Raw genomic sequence first — 27,975 nt, 5'->3', positions numbered from 1 at the left:
TGTTTTTGATCTTTCATTTTTATTATTATGCACTATATTACGAATTTTAAAACACTCCATATAACATTAACAACAAAATCATACTGAGACAAGGCAGCCAAATTTAAAATACTTAATTTTAAATTTCGTAACACGCAAATCATTATCGACGATTAATTTGTTATCTACGAATTGAAATACAAGTTATGGCACTTCCTGATTTACCTATAAGTACAGTATCATTTTATTCGGTACTCTACAATTTGTCACAGATTATCCACCGTGTGTTTAAAATTATATAAGTAGTTCGACACTCGCATAGAAGTACTGCGTAATTTAAAGCAAGGTTAGAGATTAAAAACGATACTGTACATACAGTTCAGAAAGAAGCCTTACATTCTAGATACTTCTGAAATATTTTGTCTCAAGTAGCGAAATGTTTTTGAATGCTAGGCAGGACACAGTAATAGTATTTAATTTTACTAATTATAACAATGCCAATTGTACAATATATCTTTCTTAGGGCATTATTACATTATCATATATGTAGGATCATATCTAGATCAAACTATTTATGTAAACTAGTGACGTATTTTGAATTATGTTAAAGTGTTAAAATATCAAGTAAAATTTAGGTATAAATGAATGAGATCACTTATTTCCACCCTGTAATTATGACTCTTAGTCGAATATATGATCCTATAAATATGATAAAATTCTTTCACACAACACCGCCATCTGTGTAATGTGCGCTTAAAGATTTGTGTGTGTCAACTTAGGCACTTTTCACACGTGTTCGAAACTAAGCGCCACTCCACTGCTGCAGTATCATGTGAAAAAAAAAATAAAGCCCTGATAGAATTTTAAAATATCTATGTAAATGTTAAAACACTGTCCAAAAGACATAAATTTAAGGGACATGATACAAACATTAATTTTTGAAATACATAGTTGCCAATTTTCACCTAGAATCCCGTAACTAGATTAAGTAGACAGAATTAAATTTTACAGCACTTGTACGAACATTGGGATTCTCCAAGCTACCAATTTTTTGATATATTACAGTTCATATTTATAAGTATTTCCAATAAAAATCCCAAAAAAAATAAATTCACAATTTGTTTTATAAATTAAAGGAACATATTATCGAGTAGACTGCGAAAAAAAATTATCACAATAAATTTAACGAAACAGGGGATCCCAAATAAAAAATCGTTCCACTGTTTAACAGCACAATTGTCTTCCAATGTACAAGAATATAGCTACAACAACTGGTTTCGTGGTAGTGAAAATATGAACACATAACTGGGCTACTATTTTTTTTTTTTCGTATTCATAAGTGTTAAGCGCTAACATATTCGAAGTGCAACGTTTACATTATTACATTGAATTGGTTAAAGTAGTACGTATCAATTTAAGTATTTTACAAGCTACATTTCACTTGTAAAATACTTCAATATTATACTTTTTAATATTTTAAAGTTACGTCACACGTTCGAACAATCGCACCTTAAGGGTCTGTCGATGTTAAATTATTGTATCGGCCGTTGACAACCCTATTCACTGAGTATATAATAAACATGCACAGACAACGGACTATCCTCGGCGTACATTTTGTTCGTTACAATTAAACTGCATAGTACAACGCACACGTTGTACCATGCAGGCAGTTGGCTCGCAAAGGGAAATTTTCAAATGACGAAACGAGGGATCGTCTGTGATAATATTTATTTATCAAAGGACAAAATTCTACATTGAATGTAAGAATGTGTTGTAACGAGCGAAAAACTGAATTTTTCCTTGTCTGTACAAGTCTTTAGCTTAAGTATGTAATCCAAGATGTAACATTACATTTCATTAACATGTTACAGCTCTCAATAAATTTCAAAATTCACCTTGACACACTTCTCATTTGTTTAATCTCAATGTCCAATTTGCAAAATGCATACAAGATATAAAACCTACATGGGTGTTGCAAGAAAATCAAACTGCAGAAGACCAGTATCTAAAAATATGCACATTTCAAAGTTTTTTTAAGATTTAAATCTATTGTTTTACTTCTGTATGTGCGTTGCACTTTGGACATTTTGAGATTAAACCTTAGAATTGACACATTAGATAAAACAAAAATCTTTTTTCAGTTGCGGGGCGCTAGTATACAATCTATTAAACTTGTCTTCATAATACGAAACTAACATTAAAGAGCTGCCTAGTAATAGTATATTCTTTATTTTTTAATTCTAACTACATATCCTCCATTAGCAGGTACAATAACGAAATAATGTTTTGATTTTTTTTTTTTATTTCCAGAGAAATAGCATACAATATAAACATATCCTTTTAGAATATTTTCGCCTATATTAGTCATACCGTAGCGTAAAGAACGACCAGTGGTCCAACGCCTTTATACGTCTCTAATAATCACGTGACAATTCCAGACACATCGCTCCGTCTAAATGTATCCGTTGGATGACTGGTTCTCCGAGATAAGTTTTTCATACTGTGTCACATGAAAACTTTTTCAATGTGTGCTCACGCTCATGAAATTTTGGTAAACAATTATTCAATCGAATGTAATAAATAGCACACGTGTGTTCCTATTTGATACTATATTTCCTATTTATAATTACCATCACCCTAGAAATAGGTAGAGACATTATTCCTTATAACTCAATTTGAGATCTGGTAATATCATGTACGTGTAGGTATATGTATATTTCGTCTATCATATATCTATATGGCCTATTTCATATATTTTGAGTTATTGATTCATCTGCGTATAATTTAAAAATAATAGAATCAACTCTACGGAACAATTTAATAATATATTTGCTGCCAAATATGTTATAAAAAAAAATAAAAATTAAAAGTGTATTCTAGTTACAATAGGCAATATGTACATATAAATATTATAATTTAAATTTATACACAAAAGGATTTATAATTAAAATAGAAGTTTTAATACAGTTAAACCTATAATCATAATATATTGGTTTTCAAACAGCCAGTAGCGAATTTACTGTCACTTACATTATTTATAAAGTAGGCAATCAACAATATTTGGTTGAATTATGTGGCAAACAAAAATGTATTTTACGCTTTCTTAAAAAGATCTCAATTTTATATTAAAGCAATATTGCATAGATGTTAAGAAGATTGCATATTATGCATATGTTAATAAATTAATTATAATTTATACATAACAGTTTTTTTTTTAATTTTTTACAATAACAAAATGAATGTAAATATTATGCACCAGATACGTAGATATATATTATTTATTAAAAAGGTAAGCAATTACAAATTAAAGCATTTTTACTTTTAAACCGCGTAGAAAAAATAAAATATTTGTCATGTTTCAACTTATAAAGACTAAAAAAAATTGCTACTAAACATGTTTAATACTTGATAATGACGAAATATTTTGTACATTAGACAGCCGTGATCAAATTAAGGTAATACGTACCGTACGATTACGTTACACAACAATTATATGTATCTAGCGACGCAAATACTGATGTCATTGATCTATACACATGTTGTACAAGACAGTGCTACCTATAGAAGCATAGAAGGCGAACTACGAGGTATACATAGACACAGAGACACAGATATTGTCGGCAAACACGAACACGGAAAGTATATCAGTATAAATATTTGCCGCCTGCCGAAGTATTAACTGTGAATTTGTACATATATATTAAATATATCCTGTATATATTTGAAATTGCAATCAAATTGAATTATTTTCCCAAAGAAACATGGGTTAAAAAACGACAAAAACATGGTTCAACATACATACCATGGAAAATACCACGGGCTCGGGAAGCTTAAATTTTTTTCGTGTGCCAAATTAAAGTTTCTTTAGAAAATGTTAGTTTCACTGGTAAAACACTGGCTTAAAATTATGCTAATAATTTCGACATCAACCTGTATATTGTATAAAACATGCAATTTGCAAGAGCAAGAGACGATGCAATTGTGCAACCAATACCCGTCTTTGTTCTACCGGCATTTAATCTAATAGTCTCGAGATATGGGACATGTGGAAACCCAATATTTTACGTACTTACGCTCAAGCTCTTCGTTTATTCAATTGCAATCAATCACATTATGACTGGTACGAATTTTACCAATTATCTCTTATAAAATAAATAAATAAACGTTCGAAATAAATATAGTAATATTATGTAAAGGTACTGACAATATGTTAATTATTTTTTTTATTAGTGTTCACCCAAAAATCTCACGAGACTGCTTAATAACAATTTATTAACAAACGAAATGAGTATCAACGCTATTACATTAAGCCTCTGTCATTAAACTGCATATAAATTATATTATATTTACAAGACATGTGTGTACAGGCATACAGGAGCGCTTGCGTTAGATTCGGTATTTCACTAACAAGTTATTTTAGTTATTGAGAGAGCATTTGGTATTTAAAAAACAAATTAAAATTTTATGAGACAACAACAAATAAATGAGACAACCCTAAATCTTTAGGGTTGTCTCATTTATTTGATATATTCAATATCTGAATTTTAAAGTTCATACTGTTAACGTCATTAAGGTATTAATGCTAAGTTTTAATGAAATTGGCTAAAATGGAAAAAAAATCGAGATGTTTTTGAAACAGCTGCTCTAAAGACGAGATTTTTTTACCGTTAACAAAATGTTACAAGCTAAAATGGTAGAAAGTATTAGGTAAATGGTTATGTACACTAAGACACTGGCCATAAGTTATTATTTCACCATGCAGTTTCATAATCATAAAATTAAGGGGATATTAAGTAGGAGTTTTACAATTTTATTGTAAAACAATAATTTATTCTTAAATATAAAAGAAAAAGGCGTATGGTTTCAGCATAGAATGAGCTACCTCTTCCTTTCCCATGGGCGTCGTAAGAGGCGACTAAGGGAATTTAATAGTCGAAAAATAGACAGCAGCGTCGCTCTAAATACATGATCAAAAGTAGGCATATTGGTAACTGCGGTTACCAATATGCCTGCCAAGCGTGGCAACTACTGGCAAAACCCTCCTTATGCGAAAGGCCCATGTTCAGACTGGACAGTTAACGACTGAAAGACATCATAGATAATAAAAGGAAAACCGTTCTATCCTAAAAAAAAAAAGTCTATTCAGAGATAAATATTAGAACTAGAAATAAATTGTTTAACTCATCATCATATCAGCTTATAGCTGTCCACTGCTAAATATAAGCTTCTTCCTAGAGGTTTTGCCAGTAGTTGCCAGACTTGGCAGGCGGATCGGCAACCGCAGTTATATTTTTGATGATGTTTTAAAAGCGACGCTGCTGCCCATCCCTCGCCCTCACTTAGTCGACTCTTACGACACTTATGGGAAAGGAAGGAGTGGCCTATTCTATGCAGGGACCACACGGGAAATTGTTCGATTGCTCCGCGTCAAATAAGGCGCTGCACTAATGTAGGTACTCTTTTGTCTTGTGTCGGACACTAGACACCGACAAATTAGTAGTGATAGTCCAGATAGCAGAGAAATGTATAACATCTGAGTCCTCAGGAATGGCAACGCATGGGGGGTATCATAGGCGAAACAGTACACTCTGTTATGTCCATGGTACTGCTCATGTCTACAGGCGACGGTTACCACTTTCCATCAGGTGGGCCGTCAGCTTGTTTGCCATTCTAAGTTGTATAAAAAAAAATAAAAAAATGTACATTGGCTTTGCATGGAATCGAGTCATCAGCGAGTACTTTTACTTATTAATAATATCTAGACGTGTGTTTTTATTTTCATATGTTCATATGTATATAATGGATAAGAAACGACTGATGTTTAAAATTTCGGCTCATAGAGTGGTCAATTTTATATTATAAAAATAAACTGCTTTTTTTTATTTTTCAACATAACACACAACGCCATCTAGTATTAAACTAAACAGACCCTGTGTTATGGATACAAAAGGTTTCTACTGCTGGTTTTAAATATTGTTATTTGTTGACAAGAATTCTCAAGAAACTAATGGGAGACAGGCGTGACAGATATGTATGTATGTATGTATGAGTATACAAACATAAAATAATAGAGAATAGAAGAGGCAAAATGCTGGGCCACCTTATACGATATGACGATTTTTTTAAGAGCATAGTAGAGGGAAAAATAAAGGGCAAAAGAGGAAGAGAAAGACCGAGGCATAACTACATGGGACAGATAAAAGAAACACTAGGTGTCATGTCGTATAGGGAGGTCAAGGATATGGCCTGGGATAGAGCTGGCTGGAAGAAGGTACATGAATTAGTTGCACCGACAAGAGGAAACTCTTAAATGAAAGAGAGATTAGTATACGAACATAAAATTATTTCTTCTTACAATAACTGTCGAAACCGCTGAATTTAGAATCTCGAAATTTTGCAGATAGATTCTTTATATAATGTAGGTGAACAATAAGGAAATTTAAAAATTCAACCCCTAAGGGGGTGAAACACGAGTTGAAAGTTTGTTTACAATTTCGTATGTTTAGAAGTGAAATTTTAAATTTAGGTATATGGTTCAAATCAAAATTTGCAAGAAATCAAATACCACACGCAAGCGAAGTCACGGGCAAAAGATAGTATGAAAATAAAATATTCACTACCAACAACTATCCGGTAACTAGCGTCCGACATAGAACAAAATAGTCTAACTAGAATAATAAGTCTATCTCTTTCAGATTATATATGACAAAAGTACCAGACGATAACAAATTGAGTGTTTTTTATATCCTGCGATTGGCATCCCTTTAATTATTAGATTATCAGACGGCGATATTTATTTCACTAAGAAGGCATTTATACATCTATATTAGAGGTCATAACTATCCAAGATAAGTACTAAGGGATCAGTGATATATGTAGCAAATGGTTAGAATTTTTATGAATATAATAGTGTACATATCTCTGGCTATCATAAGATTGACTAACTTAAACTATAATAATATTTTTCTTTGTTTAGTACACTAACTTAGATGTTTAGGAATATATTATGTTTGTTAAATGAGAACATAAATTGAAACTACTATAATACAATCAAATACTAACACTTTGATATTATTTCCTTACGAGTATATTTAAAAAATAATAAAATAATATCAAAAACTACCAATTACAAATACCGTGTGGTCCATGTAACTAATAATAAAGTATTATTTTCCTTTGTCACTTATCTTCATAAAAATTCTAATGACAGTTTTATTTTTATTATTTTACTAATTTTTTTACATTTTTATGTTATTTTTTTTTTCGATATGACAGAAATATAATAGTAATAAGATCATGTGTATTACGTATTAGGCTCGAGCACTATTTAATTTTAAATTTAATATATTTTCTTGTCTTTTACCTGTGCATATCAATTTTAAATTGCCTCACTTAAAACTAACACAACTACAATAGCAGCAAATATTTTGATACCTAATCCACGAATTATTTAACGGGTACATTGCAATGAAAATTATTAAGCAAGTAATTATTTGAACACATCACCTGATATATTACTTCTTCTTCCTACGCGACTTCTTAGATTTAAATTGCTTTGCAGAAGGCAGAATAGTTTTAGATGTGCCAGCGCCCTTCTTGTCATCCTTGTCACTGTCGGTCGACACCACAGGCGATGTGCCGTCGTCGTCTGATGACTTCTCCATTATTTCAGCATCTTTGTCGTCCGATTTTGGCTCGTCGTCTATCCCTACCTCTTGTGATGTTATCTTATGACTCTCAATCACGCTGAAACCCTTCTCTCTCTTGGCGGGAACCTTTTCTAAATCGATCAAGTTAAAAGTACTCGATTCGATTACTTTTGAAGTGGTTTCCTTTATTGACGATAGTATATCATCTATATTGATTTTACAAATGGGACTCGTGATTTTAGTATCGTGAATATCTAAAAGGCTATCACGCATCACTTCTAGCTTAAAATCATCTAAGCCGAAACCCAAGGGCTCTAGAGGAGGTAAATCGTGCAAAACCGCATGATGTTCTTCAACAAAGTTAAGCTCAGAGGGCGCGTCACACTCTGCTACCATTATATCTGTTCGCTTGCATATTTCATACAGTTTCTCTTGCAAGGATATATCTTTGGAAGACTCTATATTGTCATCTAAAAAACAGGCTGCGTCTCTTAGTTCATCTCTCAAACTGACCGCCTCAACTTTTTTCACCACTTCTACTTTTTTCTCGGTTTCTTCGACTTTCTTATTACCTTTAGATGCGGCTATTGAACTCCATGATTTAACAGGCATTTCACATTCCGTATTTTTCTTTTCTATAGGTTGCGGAGACTTCTTACGTGGTTTGCCTCTTGTAATTTGAATTTCAGGAAATTCTTCCTTAGTAGTGTCTATGACGTACACATCTTTTGTTTCAGTATCTAGACATCGTTCTGCTGATTTACGTGCTTCGGTATATGGTGACAAAGATTTGCTTTTCTTTGATCTTAGCGTTTCTTTCAAAGAGAGAGAGACACATTCGGGCACAAATTCGTCTTTCGCATCTGGTTTTAGCTTGTCTTTCGATTTTTCTTTACATTTCAAAACAGCGCTGTAATCAGATAATGTTCCGAATTCAGACAAGGCATCTTTGTCTTTAACTTCACTTCTATTATATTTATCAATTGTTGTTAGAGACTCTTCATTAACTATTTCAGGTACAGTTTTCTCAGTTGCATCGATTTTTTCCGGAGTCACACTTTTAGATCCACGTGATTTTCTAGTTTTAGGAAGGTAAAAACTAGACGACTCAGCATCCTCATAAGGAGTTGAAATTGAAACTAGTTCCCCACTAGAAGACTGCTGCTTGTCTTCTATAGCATGTATTTCTACAAAACTGTCCTCTTCAACTTTAATTTGGCGATCATCTTGAGCTTTCTTAACTTTACGATTTCTCTTAGACTTAGGCTTGGATTCTTCAGAACTCTTGTCGCTATCTACAGCCTGCTGACTAATATTTACCATTGCAGGTTTCTGGGCTTCACTAAGTAACATGTCCCATGCCTGATCCTCGGTTTTAATATCATGGGCTTGCCATTCCTTGGATTTTATATGAGAAATACCCTTTTTCCAAGACTTTACTGTTGTAGAAATGGATTGATCTTCCTTCGAAACAAGTAATTCCTTATTATCTGATATTTTTAAATCATCTTTAATGTATTCTTCATCCTGTTGGAACATACTCGCAACAGATTTTGTTTTATATTCTTTAATCTTAGTTTCTTTATTTTCCGACATACCTTTCATATCTCTATTTTTAACTGGCTCTTTAATTTCTCTTTGTACACTAGACTCCTTGTCTCTTGAGGTCTTGGATTCTTTCATTTCTCTAGGTATACTTGACTCCTTAACTTCTCTCGGTATGCTAGTTTTCTCGATTTCTATTGGAACACTAATTTCTTTAACTTCTCTCTTGGACTCTCTATTTTTTCGGGGTGTTTTTGGCTCACCTTCTTCTCTAAACATACTAAACTCCTTAGTTTCTCTTGGGATACTAGACTCTTTTATTTCTCTCGACACATTAGGTCCTTTAATATTTATGGAGGTGGAATACTCATGTGACGTACTAGGTACCTGAATTTCCCAAGGATCATTAGTTCTCTTGTGTTTACTTTTTAGTTCTTTAGACTCTCCGAATTCTTTATTTTTTAAATCATCCTTAACCTCCACAGAGTCACTCGATTTTCTGCTTTTTCTAATTTCTTTCGATTCCTTAACTCTCGGTATGCTAGACTCTCTAGTGTCCCTAGATCCACTAACTTTCCTAACTTTTCCGGTTTCCTTCGTCTGCTTAGATTCTACTGGTTCCCTGATTTCTTTATTTTCACTTCGCTCTCGAACATCCCTAGGCACACTACTCTGACTAACTGTATCGGGCTCAAACTCTTCAGCTTCTATAGGCCCCGATCGCTTATAACTAAGTTCGTCGTCTCTACACGTTTCACGGGTGGGAGATTTACTAACACTAAGTGGAGCCGCCGGCTGAATATCAGGCGAGCGGCTCGATTTTGGCAGTGATTGTGAGAGGTCGGGCTCCCGGTCGCCGTGGGCGGGGTCGGCGACGCGCGCCCACGCGGTGGGCGGCGGCCAGGCGCGCGACAGCGCGGCCGGGATCACCACGTCGGTGGGCAGCGGCTGCGACGGCTGCGGCGGCTGCGGCGGCCGCGGCGGCGCGGCGGGCAGCGACTGCACGGGGATGGTGGTGGTGCGCGGCAGCGGGCGCGCCAGCACGGGCGGGTGCGGCGGCAGCGCGGCCGGCGCGCGCACGACGGGCCGGAAGGTGGCCTCGTCGCGGTTGTCGCGCGTGTACAGGTCGGCGTCGAGCGGCGGCGGCGGCGCCACGGGCGGCGAGGCCACCACGCACCCGAGCGGGTCCACGGCGCGCTCCACGAGCGCCGCGCGCCCGCTCCCCGCTCCCGCTTCCGCTTCCGCTTCCCGCTCGCGCGGCCACCCTATACGAAACCGAAGGCAACCGTTACTCTCTCGTTAAGTACCGGAGGAGATTTAGAAAAAAGCATGACGCTACGGTAGTCGAAAGCCAACAGGGGTGTTTTGGTAATGCGATGGATGCCTTTGGCTTCGGTATAGGTCCGGCGGCGGTTTCGACGCTCGTATATATGATAATGCTTTCTTCGCAACTCCTCCGCATTGACGAGCTTCGCACTTGCGTTTTCTTTCGCGATCCATTCACATGGTGATGTTCACACTTTCCATTTACGACCCGATAATGATATATGCGTAAATGAAGTTCTTGTTGCAATGATATGAGATACGAATATTTTTAGATCCACATAATGAATGCAGTAAAAACATCCGAAGTTTCTTGTCAATAATTTATTGACAATAAAATACACGAATTCATACAAGTCCTTCCCTAATTTTACGAGCATACTTCATGCGTTTTAAAAAACAAAGAAAAATCGATATTTCTTTCTTAGATACAAGACAGTATTCTTCAAAATTATATTATTATTTGATGAAATATTCAACTAGTATTCGTTTTGCCTTAAAAACATTTCGAATTAACAACTTAAAAGTTAAAAACGTTACGTACTAAAAAGAAAAATTACCTCAAAACTATGCTATTCCTGAACTTTTTCTTATTTTTTTATAAACTGTCCAAATACTAGATCCAATATGAATTTTCTTTTTATGTTTTAATATATCGAACATTCCGTGTACACATGCAACTTACCGTGATCTTCCTTCATGGCTTCAGCCAGGTCCTCGCGCAGCTGCACGTCACACACGCCTCCTCCGCCTCCGCTCGCGCCCCCGCTGCCACTACCACGGTACTCGGTCACCAACGACTTGCGACGAGCGCCCTCTAGTGGAGACTGCTCTAATGAACCTGTACATGGAAATATCAGTGTACATATTTATAAACTTTAGTATTTAAAGAGTTCTTACATTGTACTGTTTCCAATTATTACGTATTGTTATTGTATCGTGAAACGGAATATAAAATATGTTTTTTTTTTACGAAATTACTATACAAATTAATTAGAACTTACTATTTATGTCAAAAATCTATGAATAATATTTTAAATGCGAAAAAATATAAAAATAATTGTTCGCCTTATCGCAAGAGTGACATAACCTCAAACATAAATAAATGCTAAATAAACAATACGAATAGATATTTTGTAGATCTATCTTTAGACCATAGTTGGTTCACGGTTTAGTGATACATAAATGAATAAGCAAGACAATTAATACAACGATATAGTTGTATAGGTACAGAAATGCGGTGTTATTTGTGAATGCAATGTTTTCTAGACAACCTTAGGCTAATGGACTAATTGATTTAGAAATAGGCATGATAATATTGTATAACTAAGTAAGCAACGACATAGTCCGAAGGATAAGCAAGCTGAAGTGACAATGGACTAGTCACATAGCTCGAAGAACCGACAACCGATGGGGAAAAAAGATTCTTGAGTGGCGCAGTGTAGGACGACTCGCCAATAGATAGAGTGACGACCTAAAATGCGTTGGGAGCCAGTGGATGCAGGTGGCTCAGGAGTATTCTTTATAGCAGTTTATGGGAGGTTTTTTTTGACGGGTGAAAATGGAATGGTAACCCCGCCTACGCTAACAGGATACGCTGGCGGAGCACCAGTGAAGGGTGATAGATGAGAATGAAAACAGGCCAGTTAGCCCATCATGATGAATTCATCAGGAATCGACCATGATAGTTTCCAGGGGGAACCACGAGGAATCGACCTGGTTGGGTATATTGCTAGCAATGGGGTTTTTGTCGCCATTACTAACCATTCCCTTCCGGGGGGAAAGGGATTGTTAGTAATGGAGACTGAGAATCCCATTGCTAGCAATATACCCAACCAGGTCGACCTCCTCGCGGTTCCCCCTGGAAACTATCATGGTTAATTCCTGATGAATTCATCATGATGGGCTAACTGGCCTGTTTTCATTCTCACCTATCACCCTTCACTGGTGCTCCGCCAGCGTATCCCGTTAGCGCAGGCGGTGTTACCATTCTATTATCACCCGTCAAAAAAAAAAAAAAAAACAATCCCGTCCCCCCTATGGGAGAGGTTTATGTGTAGCAGTGGACGGATAGTGTGTGAAATGATGATGCTCGCTTCATGAGCGTGCGGTACTGGGTAGTGGGTAGTGGGTAGTGGGTAGTGGGTAGTGGGTAGTGGGTAGTGGGTACGTACTGGCGGAGCCCGAGTCGACGAGCACGGGCACGAGCGGGCGCGCGGCGGGCATGTTGACGGGCGTGGAGCGCGCCACGCCCGCGCCGCCCGCCTCCACCTCCACCGTCTCCGCCTCCGACAGCGACGAGCTCGACCTGCCGCGCCCACGGGTACCGTACGTTACTATTGTATCCACTATCTTTTTTAACCCTTCTTTTTTTTATACAACTTAGAATGGCAAACAAGCTTTTCTTTTTATTATACCACTGTGGTGGCAAACAAGCATACGGCCCACCTGATGGAAAGTGGTAACCGTCGTCTATAGACATGAGCAGTACCATGGACATAATAGAGTATACTGTTTCGCCCATGATACCCCCCACGCTTTGCCATTCCTGAGGACTCAGGTGTTATTCCACCGTACCCAGTAAATTCACGCCATATCCCACCCTTCAAAACGAAACACAGTCATGCAAACACAACTGCTTTACGGTTGAAACACGAATGGGACAGAGGTACCCAAGCAATCGACTTTTGTACAAAGTCTCCCTCTGAAAAAATTTCAATGAAATCAATAAAATTTATATTATTTAATAACTGTACTGCGCGAGTTAAGGTAGCGTATGGATTATCAGATTCGATCGAGCCATTCAAACGCTCATGTGTATCAGCCATGAAAACATCTTTACAATTACGGCATAGAATGGGCCGCCCCTACCTTTCCCGTGATAGACCTAAGAGGCGACTAAGGGAAAGCGAGGGACGGGCTGCAGCGTCCCTCTTAAAACATCTCTAAAAGTCTAACTACGGTTGCCAACCCGCCCGCCAAGCGTGGCAACTACAGGCAGAACCCCATTTATGGGGAAGTCTTATGGCCAGCAGTGGACAATTAACGGTTGAAATAATAATGTACGAGCACTGACCCAGTGCAGCTGTAGGTCTTGAAGACGAACTGCGGCCCCATCCACAGACGGCGGTGGGGCCCGGCGTGCGTCACGATCTCCACCTGCGACAGCCAGCGCTCCTCCTCGCTCATGCACATGTCCGCACACCGCTGCCAAATAAAGCTCACCTTGTAATTATATTACTATACAAATTGTTAAGGTAGCAAACGAAACCACCGCAGCCCATAAATACTTATGAAAAAGACTACTACAACAATGCCAATTGCAGTTTCCAAAATTGTAGACCCATTTGTCTATTGTACACGAATTTCGGCGGAGCTGATGGGGTACTCACCCGGTAGGTGTGCGGTTGCAGCAGCGGGTTGGAAGGCGGCAGCGGTGCCAGCAGGTCGGCAGCGGCGGGCGGCCGCTGCAGAGGCCACTGAGCTATCGGCTCCACCTCCAGCTCGATTGGCGAGTCGTCACATATCTTCTCTTTCGGTATACCTGCGCCAAACGTTCGGCATATTGAAATATGTAAAACCTGCATCAAAATTTCGTTCAACATATTGGACATAAATGATTATTTTTTTTAAATAAAATACAGCCCATGTTACTTCCTGGTAATGTAGCTTTGAAGGGTGAAGGAAGGAAGGATGTTTTAAATCAGCTAAACAATGATTGAGTTTATCCATTACAAACAAAAAATTGTCCGTGTGGTCCTGGCCGAAAATAAGGCACCTCTTCTTTCCTGTGGGTGTCGTAAGAGTGCCAAGGAAGTACAAGGATTTGGCAGCAGCCTCCCTCTTAAAACATCTCTAAAGACTAACTGCGGTTGCCAATCTGCTTGCCAAGCGTCGTCGCAAGACCCACTAAGGGGGAGGCTTATATTTAGCAGTGAACATTTAAAGGCTGATATAATGATGGTGATGATGGCAAAACAAAAAATGAAACTGTTCCTCTTTATAACATTTATTTATTTATTTATTCATTAGTACAAATATGTGTACATGGCGGACTTAATGCTAAAAGCATTCTCTCCCAGTCAACCATAGGGAAGTGTCAGAATACTCGAATGCGGTACTACTAATTATTGATATACATACATACTAAAATTACATATATAAACGAATAAATATATATGAATAACAAATATACTTACACATATATGATATATACTATATTATACACGATAGTTGAAATATATAAAATTCCGCGATCAGCTAATAAGTAAAATCACAGTAATGATACGTACTTGATGCAGGGCGAGGGTGCAACAGTAGATGTAGCAAAGCTCCATTAGCGGTCATGAGGTAGAGCGCAGCGACAGGCGCAGGCGCCCGTCCGCTTCCGCTGACGCTCCCGCTGCCGCTTATGCACATACCGAAGCGGGCGCGCGCTAATAGCGGCGCGCTGTTACTATCCTCCGAAAGAGACGACAATCGTTGGCGACCTGACCAAATCAAACGTTTATTTATTAAAAAAAGAACATAAAAATATGTCTGAAGTCTGGTTAACTATCTCATTCTTATCTGCTTCTTGTATATTAATTAGAAAACTGCGCTCTTTTTACCTTTTTGAGAATTAGTAAAAATATTTCATACAGTCTTTTCACTAATAATGATGAAAGTTTGTGAGTCAAGGAAATACATACATATTAAAGGTGTATGTAGCTGCATAGTACTCGTACTACTTCTTTTATGTATTTTTTTTTATTTTTCCTATCTGTATTCTTTTATCTTTTTTCACTGTGCATGTCTATCTTTGTCTGTTGTTATTTGTGTAGTGTAAGTAATGCAAATAAATTATCTATCTATCATGTATTACAAAGCTAAACACCCAGCGGGCCGACTTAACATCCTTGTGTGTGAGTGTATCAAACTGCTGTGGTGTGCGTAATTAGTTGCTTAAATTTGGAAATTCATTAACTTTGTTGTATGTATCAACCTGTATGCGTGTTGTACGCCTTCGGTTTGAACTACACACGCCACACGTGATGTGCACGTATGAGCGTGCGTGCGTGCGTGCATGCGTGCGTGGTCATGTGTGCCAGTGCGTGTGAATGCGTGTACGGACCTGAGCTGGTGCGCGTGATGGTGTGCGTGGGCAAGTTGGTGGGGCGCAGCTGCGCGAGCGGAGCCGCCCACGTGGGCAGCGGATACGGTGGCAGCCGCGGGTTGGGGAACCATGCGCCCTGCGACCCGGACGTCACCTGCGACACAAAACATTCAATTATACTTCCAATATTTAAACAAGTATTATATAACAATATACACAAGTCGAATTTTGAGGTAAGAAGTTTGTTTGAATCGAAGCATTTGTCGTTACATTGTTTCTGCCTACCCTAATGGGAGACAGGCGTGACAGATATGTATGTATGTAAGTCGAATTTTCTAAGTTCTAATATAGGCTGCTACACATACACAGGGTAGCCTAATTGGAGACTTTTATAGTTTCAAATTAGATTATCTACATATAATACAAAAGCGAAAAATACTCCAAAAAGCAAATTTAAAATTTTTAAAACTGTTATTGTCCAAAATATAATTTAAAACCCAACTGGGAAGCTAATTCATTGACTTTATAATGATCCATATAAGTTTTGTAAATAAGAAGTTCTATATGTTCTCCTTTAACCAAAAGTTGTCTGTAAGAGATTGCCCTAGCGATGATAAGACCGTCTTTTGTACCTTTATATGTATATTTTAATCTGTGCTTCATGTATTTCAGTTGAATTGCTTATATGTCTTTGTTTATTTTTATGTCTTTGATGCAAAAAGAGCTTAATAAATAAATAAATAAGAAGGATCAATTAGATAAGGATTTTTAACGAAACACAAATTTAATTTAAACTTTCCGCTGTTTTAAACTTCACACATGTAAAAATTCACATTGTATACAATAAGAGCGTTCCACCGGACTGCAGCGTTACGGGGCCATGTATCGAATACAGTAAAAGTAGCGTCACACCGGGCTGATTGGTGACAGCGGCTGACAGTGATATACGAAGCGTGTATTAGACATACCGGGCTGGTGGAGGCGGCAGCGGCGGCGGCGGCGGCGGCGTGTATGGGCAGGCCGGCGGAGCGGTGGAAGCGCGACAGGCGGTTGACGAGGCGCGGCTGCGTGTGCGTGCGCACGCCGGCCGCGCCGCCGTACGGGCTCAGCGCGAACACGTGCGTCGTGCCGCGCAGCGTCGACACCGCCGCCCATCGCGCGTCCCACGAGATCGCGATGTCCTACACAAGGAACATATTTTCTTTATAACACTTACGATTCTTAGATTCGTCGAAATCGGACAGGCAAAGAGCATAATTCATACGACCTAATCATACATTATGGGACTTAGTATGCCAAACTAAATGTGCACCCAATTTGGGTAATCGTCGCCCAAAAACATGGGCATTACATAATACACTGTAATGCCAATGGTAGGTACTGCTCATGTGTTATGCAGATTAATGTTGTTACCATTCACGATTTGACATTGGCCAATTGTTTCATTGTACAGTGCCATAAAAAACGTAAGGATTATCAGGAAAATATAAAATTCATTTATCAAGTAGTTTCTTGAAAAAAAAAACATATTTTCAGTCATTTTTTTAAAGATTAAAACCAACAATAAAACCAATTTACTGCCGTAAGCCTTTTATTACATTTCTATAAGGTGTGTGCAAATCTTTTTTTTTTTCCCCTCAATCAATATCAACAATTCCTAGTTGATTTTGATCCCTAGATAAATGTCATACAACATTCAAGTAAAAAAAACAACTATCTTTTTTTTTATACAATTTACAATGGCAAACAAGCTGACGGCCCACCTGATGGAAAGTGGTAACCGTCGCCTATAAACATGAGCAGTACCATGGACATAACAGAGTATATTGTTTCGCCCATGATACACCCCCCCCCCCCCTATACGTTGCCATTCCTGAGGACTCAGATGTTATTCCTCTGTACCCTATAAATTCACGCCATATCCCACCTTTCAAACGGAAACACAGCCATGCAAACACAACTGCTTCACGGTAGAAACACGAATGGGACAGAGATACCCAAGCAATCGACTTTTGTACAAAGTCTCCCTCTGGTAAAAATATCTCACCTGTACTTTGGCGGTGGTGTCGCCCCTGTGCAGGATATAGAGGTGATGTACAGAGGCGAGGTTCGGCCCGCACGGGTGCGGGTTGATCCGGAACACGTGGAAGTCGTGCCCGCGCCGGTCCGCCGTCACTAGCAGCATGCCGCTCGCGTCGAACTTCAGGGCGATGATCGCCTCCGAGTGGGCAACGAAGTGCGCCACGATCGGATCGTACGGCTCCTCTATATCTTGCCCGTCGTCGTCATCATTACTCTGTACACAAAATAAAATTTTCTCAAACATGCTTGGAAATGTGAACATTATTTTGACAATCTTCGAGATAAATCAAACTTGCCGTACTGGCCAGATACATGCGGGCAGCGGCCGGCAAAAGTTATATGAAAATCCATATCTGTCGTGTTTTACGGTCAGATAAATTACTATGTAAACTTATATCTGTCCTGTAATTTAAAAATGGAATGACCTTTTACTTCGAATCATGGCTACAAAGGAGGTAACTAATAAAAGATTTTATTTAAATTTTGAACTGGCTTGCAAATAGAAAGCTGTTTATTAAAAAAAAACACAAACGAACATTATAGCGCGTGAAAATTATTATTGTTCGTTATTCGTCATTGAACTTAAAAAGTAAAATTATGTTTTTAATTTCCGCGCATTGTTTGAGAAAAGTACTATACAAGCCTTGGCCACAACTAGGCATTGATGGACTCATGTATGTGTGCCTCGATTAGGCCTCGGCCCACATTTGCACGTTCATCCATCAATCATCAAACATCATTGAACTTGGCTCTCATTTCACATTTATATTTTGATGAAATTAGTATAGATAAGGCCATTTTATTTTAATGAGTGATAATGGAATGGTAAGCCCGCCCGCGCTTTAAGTATACACCGACGAGGCACCAGTGGAAGATGATAAGTGAGAATGAATGCAGGTCAGTTGGCCCACCATGATGAATTCGACAAAAAATAATCATGATAGTTTCCAATGGGAAACGCGTGGAGGTCGACCTTAGAGGGTATACTGCTAGTAATGGGGCTATTAGACCTCATTACTAACAATTCCATTCCCACAATGTACAAGTACATAGATGAGACCGACCTCTATGTCGAGCACGGTGACGAGGCCGGGCTGCTGCGTGTCGGCGTGCGGCGGCGACGGCGACTGCGAGGCGGTGCGGCCGCCGGCCAGGCTGTGCGCCACGCTCTCGCCGAGACCGCGCAGGCCCTTGCTCAGCGACTTGGCCGCGTGCAGCACCGTCGCCGTGTAGCTCGTCACGCCTTCGCCTGACCACCGTCATACCGCTCAATGTATTTGTTGCTACGATAATCATTAGCTTACCAGGGGGAGACGTTACAAAGACGCCCTCTGGTGAGTCAACTACACGAATATGATGATTGTTCTGATGGAGATTTCTAATTGATACAGGAATATTGTTACATATTTAGTAATATGTAATATAACATATAATCATCATCATGAGAAATTAAAAGCATAAAAAATTTATAAAAAAAAAAACAAAGCGTCATTTTATAAAATAACAGCGCGTAAAATAAATAAATAGATAAATTTCAAAGGTTTTTGGAAATTCAATGCTTAATTTTAAATATTTATTCTTTTAACTAAGTTTTAATTATTTTTAAATTATTAATTTGTGCAAAGTATAGGATAACGAATTAAGATAAATAATTAACAAATAATAATAATTCGGTAACTGTCGACTAAGGGAGGGCGAGAGATGGACAACAGTGTCCCTCTTAAAACATATCTAAAGCCTGACTGGGGTTGCCAATCCGCCTAAGCGTGACTAATAGTTACTACTGACAATATCCTGACAAACAAATAAGAAAGAATAACAAAAAAAGTTTTTCATAATTCGTTAAGAAACGTGGCTAATAGAAAGAAAGAAAGAAGAAAGAAAGAAAACAATTATTGACAACAACAAAAAGTTACATAAATTATGAATTAAAAAAAAAAACTTTACATTTGTTATTGCTAACGCTTGCTTGCTAATGCTTTATTTTAATTACATTGAACACTCTAATTTGATCTTACTACACAACTACATAAAAACTAAATACGATAAACCACGCATTTGTATTTAAATTATAGATAATAAGCAATATATGCAACAACAGTTAATGAACTAATTGTAATAAACTATTACGAGTATAATTCTATTGAACGAACTGCAACACTGTATTGAAGGCGCAACCTGTTTATATGCATGGTGGATTCATTAGAAAAATAAATAAAGCAATGTTTGTTCACACAATTTCATTTTTGCATCAAATAAATGGTAGATACAAAATTTTTAGTTTGAATCGTTCTTGACTGAAATATATAAAGCGATTTTGAAGATTTTGTTTCGCAAAACAAATGGAATAAATAACAATATAATAGCTCTAGAATAACTATGTAGCTGGGCACACAGTAGAGTTATAATTAAATTTAGACTATGTAATAACTAAGTAGGTGTTATCACCTTCATTAGATGGAGCATCAACTTGTATACAAAGTTGTATAAAAAAAAAAACCTTTACTTACGATTAATTTCAATATTTTTTTTACTAAATAATGAAAACTATATTTCTTAAAAATTTAACAAGTTTTTAAAGATGGCGGACACCACCACCTAATACATTCCTAAAGAGAATCGACGTCAGCAAGCGGCCAATTATAAAATCAATTTTATTATCATATTACGCCGAGCGTATTATAATTAGAATAAGGGTAAGGGAATTATGATAATTAAAAATATATTACTATAAATGAACTGTATGTAAACTACAAGTGCACAAAGCAATAGATAAAAGCTATTGTGCAATAAAACAATAGTACCTACGCACTTTGTAAATAGCTGAGTCAGTACCCGAGCAATAATAATGACAAATGGTAAGGTTTATTTGCCCGAGGAACATAACCTATCTATCTACAATAGTTTACAACTCATAGTACGCATAACCTCATGTTATTTGTTTATTTAAAATGAAATAATGTCGCTTTTATCTACAGTTAAAAATTGCGTCATTTCATATCATAATAGCTACTGTTCAGTTTATTGTAACGTTCATTAGAGCAGCGATTCCTAAATTGGGTTTCGCGGAACCTAGGTTCCGTAAAAAAGTCACCAAGGTTCCGCGAAATTATTTATAGGATAAAAATTTAAAGGAAACTATAAAGTGTCATAATTTTAAAATATATCTAATAAAAAGTTTTGTTCTTATTTAAATTACAGTGTTTTTGATTTGTGATCAGTTGATATGGGGTTCCGTAAAATAAAAGGTATTTTGGTGGACGTTCCGTTATCTATTAGAGTTTATACGCTGAAGTTATGAGATTCACAGATAGATTATCTAAAAGAATCTTATTATAAAATAATTATATCAAAATAGTGTATTATGTATATTGTATTAGCCGTTAATTGTCTACTGTTAAACATATTCTCCCCCATAAGAGGAGTTTTGCCAGTCGCCACGCTTGGCAACAGGGTTGGCAATTGTAATTTGAATTTTGATGATATTTAAAAAGAAACGCTGCTGCCCATCCCTGAACCATAAACTCACTTAGTCGCCTCATACGATTTCTACGAAAATAAAGGAGTGGCCTATTCTATGCCTAGCCATCTACATTTATTATATACATTATACTAAATACATATATACAAATTAAATAAGTCTAATTTTTAAATTGCCTATATATAAAACAAAAACGCTTTGTAATTATTTTTTATTTACTTAGACAATTATAATGCAGTTAAACTGCATTTAGAACCATTGGTATCTAGATTTTTTAAGAATATATTAAATGAGAGCTTTTCTATCAGTGTATTACTATGTCAGTGCCTACTATCACCACAACATCTGTATTGTCTGTATCAATGTTTAGTGTATGAATCCCTACCTTCACAACCGCCGCTGCTCCTCTTGGACTGGTTCAACTTTTTGTCAGCGTACGCCAGCCAGCGGTCGCCGAGCGCCAGCGGGTTGATGGGCGCGCTCCCGCCGAGTGGGCACGGGCACGGGTAGCACGTGGTGACTGTCATTCTGTCTTCCAGCGTCGCCGCGTCGAAGACAGCGAAGCGCTCGGAGAAAGATACCACCACGGAGCGCTTATTCGCTAGTACGTCGAGTATGGGATTCTTGAATTTTATACTTTTCACCTGTAGAATAGATTAGAATATGATTCTCCAATAATGTAATTTGAAAATCTTTTTTTTTTTATACAACTTAGAATGGCAAACAAGCTGACGGCCCACCTGATGGAAGTGGTAATCGTCGCCTATAGACATAAGCAGTACCATGGACATAACAGAGTATACTGTTTCGCCCATGATACCCCCAATGCGTTGCCATTCCTGAGGACTCAGGTGTTACTCCTCTGTACCCAGTAAATTCACGCCATATCCCACCGTTCAAACCGAAACACAGCCATGCATATCAGCATATATGCAGCCATCATATAATCATACATCCCATAACATTAATTTACGTATATGAAACTGTGTGAAGAGATGAAAATTCGTCCAAAATTTAAATGTTGATTATAAAGTCACCAGTTATGTTAATGTAACAAAATTTATTACGCGGAAATGTTTATTTAAAACACAAAAACATTTAACATACAGACGCAATTATACTCTGGTTCTAATAAACCAATAAAGGGCTTTTATTACCTACCACAAAAAAAAAAAAAACAATGATATATCAAATCAACTCTAACTTGAAACATTTACTTGAATGATACGAGTATTAAAACAATTTAAGGCATTACAAATGTCTTTTATCAAATTTCTAGTAAATTTTGAAATAATTATATATTATTTTTTTATAAAGAAAAGAATGTATAATTATTTCAAAACATTGTCTGATCTGATCTAACAACAATAGCTTTGTTAGCTTTTGTTTCTATAATATAATACAACAAAATTATTTATATCTCCTAATGACTTTATCTATATCAATACATTATATGTATGTAAGTACATAATATTTCTTTATGACGTACATATATATGTACATATATATATATATATATATATATATATATATATATATATATATATATATATATATATATATATATATATATATATATATATATATATATATATATATATATATATATATATATATAATTGGATTAATAATTAGATATTTATATTTATATATTTATTTATTGGAGCAATCGGAGTGTATGATTGAATTTAATAATAAGAAAAAAGTAAAAAAAATATTTATGAACATACAAAATGTACTAATTCCTTAAGCGTACAATTTTTTAACTTTTATATTTAAAATAATGAAACCCAAATGTCTCAAGTAATCATCCCAAACTTCATAAATCAATCATAATTAAATTCTTAAATAATAAATCGTATTACATAAAAAATCCTTAATAAAATTAGCATGTCATTTTATGTGAATATGGAAATATACTACTACTTATAATTTATAACATCTTCCTATAATTAAGTAACTAAATATTAGAATCTAAAGACTGGCCACAAAAAAAATTTTAGTGAAACAACACATATATAAAAAAAACATATTGTTCAAAATATAAAAAAAGTTATTAATACTAACTACGATTAACATTATAGTAGATTCTTAAAAATAAGCCCTCAACTCTTAGCCCATACACGTAGTATTGGGGATAGAAACCCAACTACTGTTTATCCTAGTTAATTAATAAAATTTTTAAATATAAAGGATTTTATAATAAATTACCTGTTCTCCGCCCCTGATTGATATGAAGCTGAGAGAGCAAAAAGTCGGTCCAGGACTGGCGGAGTCACACAAAGCGATAAGGGGCCTCTTCGATGCGAAGCAGTCGCCGTGCTGCGGTGTAGGCAGTATACGGAGCACCCTAACTGTGCCTTGTCTCCATGACAACACCTCCTGGGCCTCGCCGCTGGGTGGGATCAGCCACACTTGCACGCCGGACCCATAGCCCAGTATAAGCAGCAATGGAGATATGTCATTGTCGCCGTCTCCTTCTGGCGTCGGTTCGTTTATATCAGCTGTCTCGAATCTACAAGAATACAAGTTCTCAAAGTACTAGATAATATTAATTTATAATAATTACTTCATGTTATCTTCACAACTGTTCAGTACAATATAACAATGTATTGCTTATAATATGCTCCAAGTTTATAAGAATTATTTATTTACTAATTTATTACATAAATACCATTACTGAGTCTACCAGAGGGAGACTTCGTACAAAAGTCGATTGCTTCGGTACCTCTGTACCATTCGTGTTTCAACCGTGAAGCAGTTGTGTTTGCATGGCTGTGTTTCGGTTTGAAGGGTGGGATATAGCGTGAATTTACTGGGTACAGAAGAATAACACCTGAGTCCTCAGGAATGGCAACGCATGGGGGGTATCATGGACGAAACAGTATACTCTGTTATGTCCATGGTACTGCTAATGTCTATAGGCGACAGTTACCACTTTCCATCAGGTGAGCCGTCAGCTTGTTTGCCATTCTAAGTTGTATAAAAAAAATCTGATCTTGCCTAATGAATTAATATTTAACATCTATAGTACACTAGTATTTTGCCCGCTAGACCTTTTCTAGATGGCGTACCAAGGATAAAACGTACACAAGTTTTTAAATTAGAGTTTTTGCCTAAAGCCAGGACAAACATATAAACACAAAATTAAAAATTACTATTGCAGCTACCATTGCTCTTATTAAGACCCCTCATACCAATTTTTTTTAAATATCTCCCATGTACGTTAAGTACGTACGTAAGAAAACTCTTAATCTAGTCTATTTAAGGAACATTATTTATTTATTTATTCATTAATACAAATATGTGTACATGGCGGACTTAATGCTAAAAGCATTCTCTCCCAGTCAACCATAGAGAAGTGTCAGAATACTCGAATGCGGTACTACTAATTATTGATATACATACATACTAAAATTACATGTATAAACGCATAAATATATATGAATAACAAATATACTTACACATATATGACATATACTATATTATACACGAAATTAAGAATAATATAAAGCACTTACTGCTCGTATAAAGTAAAAAAGTGAGCGTGAACGTTTTTTTGAAATTTTATTATATTAGGAAGGTCTATGAATAGAAATTAATAGTCTGTTTGTTGGAACCCACAAATCTGTGAAATTACCAGTTAGATTTGAAAAATTCTTTTTGCTATTTATAACCCATTTCTTGAAGGTTATAGGTCATTCATACATATCATATACAGATTCGCTCGTGGTCGTATTTTGATCTTCAAAATACGACCACGAGCGAATCTGTAAGATACAACTAGTGGTATATACATTACGTCATAGTCGTAGAATACTGACGGATCTTTATATGTAATCTTTGTCAGATCCGTCAGTATTCTACGACTATGACGATTAAGTTAATTATTTTCTATCTGATTCTACAATTGAATATATATAATTTTCACGTTCTGACGAATCATATTGAACAGAGGGATCGATCTAGTTAGTGACTAGCGCAGACTGCTTACTGCTGAAAGTGCAAATTACATAGATACTAGTTTTTTGCCGCGACTACGTTCGCGTGACCGGAATATGTTTACTGACCGAGATAAAAAATAACTTATACCCTTCTCCAGCCCAAGTAATACGTGTATATTAAATTACACGCTAATTGGTTAAGCTATTAAGAAGCTATAATGTAACATACAAACAAACTCACTTTCACATTCATACTCGTAATATTAGTAAGGATATCGCAATAATGAACATACCTCGCCCACTGAATCACATCCTTAGGGTCGACAGTGGAGGAGGACGAGAGTGTGACGTCATTGATGAACCCGGAGACGGTATCAATGATGCTGCGGTCGCTGGGCGGCTGCGACGGCACCGTAAGCGGCCCGCCGGAGCGCACGTGCCGCGGCGACTCCGCTGACATGATGGCCTACTGTCGCCTGCGAATTGTTCACACCGATCAGTAATATAGAAATTACCTTTATTCAGATATTTTTTACAAAGTACTTATCATATGAACTTCTCAACTAGACATCTAGGGTTGTCAAAAAAGTACAATATAATACCAACATAAGTCCGCCTTTTGTACCAGACATTTTTTTTGTGGTCAATAAAGAATGAATAAATAAATAAAAAATTACGTTGTGGATGTAAAACTACTACATGGAGAAATCTACTACATGGGACCATTGAAATTAATAAAATAACAGCAAAAAAATTGCAAGATTTACGCTAAACAGAAATTTATTTATTTTTATACATAGCAATATTATAGTTGCCTATGAAAAATAGCAGCAATTATGTATCACCAGCATCTAGTTTTGTTCTAGACTTGATGATGTTATATTTTTTTTTACAGTTACAGAGAATTGGTTATTTTTGATATTGTCAAGATATAAAATTATTAAAACAATGCATAATATTTAAATTGCTTTAATAGTACCTATCAAAATATAAATATCCTTTAGCATTTGTTTGTTTTCCTCCTAACAATAAATAAAAGTAAAATATCATTTATTACATTGTGTTCTTTTTTTTATAAAACTTAGAATGGCAAACAATCTGACGGTCCACCTGATGGAAAGTGGTAACCATCGCCTATAGACATGAGCAGTACAATGGTCATAACAGAGTATATTGTTTCACCCAGGATACCCCCCATGCATTGCCATTCCTGAGGACTCAGGTGTTATTCCTCTGTACCCTGTAAATTCATATATATAAGTGTTATAGATTAACATTAACTAAATCCTATTAATAAAAGTGAGGAATAAATGGATGTTTGTTACTCTTTCATGCAAAAACTATTGAACAGATTTGAATAATATTTGGGTAAATTATATGCCAAGTTAGCACATAGGATATTTTATATACTGATTCATGCAGACAGAGCTAAATAACACATCTAGTTTATAATAATTCTGACTGAAACCTGTCATAAATTTAGTCCTTAAAATAATTTTGTTTTAAATTGAGAGATAGGATTTTACCCTAATAAGTGACAGTATTGTCAAGCTCTTGCACCCACACAAAGCCATTAGAGGTCACAAATACATTAGAAATATCTAAAAATTATATATTTTTATGATACTTAGAAGGGCAAACAAGCTGATAGGCCTAGCTGACAAAAAATAGTAACCATTGCTTGTAGACTTAGACAGCATCAAGTACATGACCCATATGATATAATTTAAATTGTTATTTTAAAAATGTATTCTCTACTTATTCGTTTTTAGCCCGAATGTGTAGTTTTTACAAAATAAAATTGCAAAAAGTGAAAAGATTATATTAATATTACAAATAACATTAATGATAAAAACTTTGATCAGTGAAGGAATAGACCTTTAGTATGAACCAGCAGAATTTTAATTACATTTATGAAATTAATGTTAAGGTTACAACTGTATGTTAATGAGTGACTAAGTTGTTACACAATGACAATTTCTGTTTGTAACACAATAAATGGTATGATTTTATAATGATAAGGTTCTGTCTTAAATAATGATAAATATTTTGAACAATAGTTTAAACAATACTGCTATAAATAATAGTGAATCACTACTAATAAATTAAGAAATCATATGCAAATTTAAATTGTAACCCTGACCAAGAAATATAGAAAGTTAAAATAGCCCATGAGTAAACACACACATTCGCGCGTATTATTTTTCAAACCTCCATACAAAACTCCCTTTCCACAAACAATGTTAAAGATTACATAAGTCACAAAAACAAAACAATGTTATTTACGTACCTAATTAATATTCAAATGTTTGAACACATGAACTTTCAACAGATATATATTGTTATTATGAAACAGCTGGCAATGATACACAAGTAGGTAGGTACGTTTGGAAGCAATACAAGGGGACCGAGGACAAAGGAAATCGATTCGACTTCTACCATCGCTAAATACTCAAGGAAACCTGCCAACGATTACCTTATGCCAAATAAATACTAAAATGTACACGTTACCCTTTACACTTACCTTATTTACGAAAATAATCCTCATTTTAAATCCATTTTCAAGTAAAAAATGCAACTGCGTCGTTATTACTGGCAGCGAAAACAATGACGTCACACAAATTAAAAAAACAAACCCTAAACAAACATAATTTTTTCATACACTGAATAAATAGTATCAATAATTTATGATCATTTTATTAAATAAATTGGAAATAAATTAAATTTATATACAAAACACACAAGAATTCACGAAACAGATGATTTGAATGACAATACTGGACGCTCACTTCTTCGTTTTCTGTGTGCGTGTAATCATAATCATCCGTACCTGCCAATCACAGAATACAAACAACTTGATACAACGCACACATTGAC

The 27,975-nt window shown here is 36.2% G+C and overlaps 1 protein-coding gene across 2 annotated transcripts; it reads right to left on the bottom strand.

The window, feature by feature from the left end:
• LOC113523466 (uncharacterized) lies at positions 1–27,935 on the bottom strand. Of its 2 annotated transcripts, none has more exons than XM_052895625.1 (14): positions 27,623–27,935; positions 25,392–25,574; positions 23,366–23,669; positions 21,540–21,798; positions 18,738–18,922; positions 17,639–17,887; positions 16,560–16,772; positions 15,610–15,745; positions 14,789–14,986; positions 13,889–14,040; positions 13,573–13,703; positions 12,671–12,804; positions 11,182–11,337; positions 1–10,438 (listed from the first exon to the last, which is right to left on the bottom strand). In XM_052895625.1, the coding sequence occupies exons 2-14, from the start codon at positions 25,556–25,558 to the stop codon at positions 7,494–7,496; spliced, it is 5,229 nt and encodes a 1,742-aa protein (XP_052751585.1). In that variant the 5' UTR covers positions 25,559–25,574; positions 27,623–27,935; the 3' UTR covers positions 1–7,493. The 2 variants fall into 2 exon arrangements, with proteins under 2 accessions (XP_052751585.1, XP_052751586.1); XM_052895626.1 differs by lacking the exon at positions 27,623–27,935 and adding an exon at positions 27,389–27,608.
• Positions 27,936–27,975: the final 40 nt, after the last annotated feature.

Source organism: Galleria mellonella, unplaced genomic scaffold (genome assembly GCF_026898425.1).
Source record: "Galleria mellonella isolate WM207_F2 unplaced genomic scaffold, CSIRO_AGI_GalMel_v1 utg300, whole genome shotgun sequence".
In the NCBI taxonomy this organism is placed as follows: domain Eukaryota; kingdom Metazoa; phylum Arthropoda; class Insecta; order Lepidoptera; family Pyralidae; genus Galleria; species Galleria mellonella.
The sequence above is the reverse complement of the archived record's forward strand: the minus strand, read 5'-3'. Positions and strand labels throughout refer to the sequence as shown.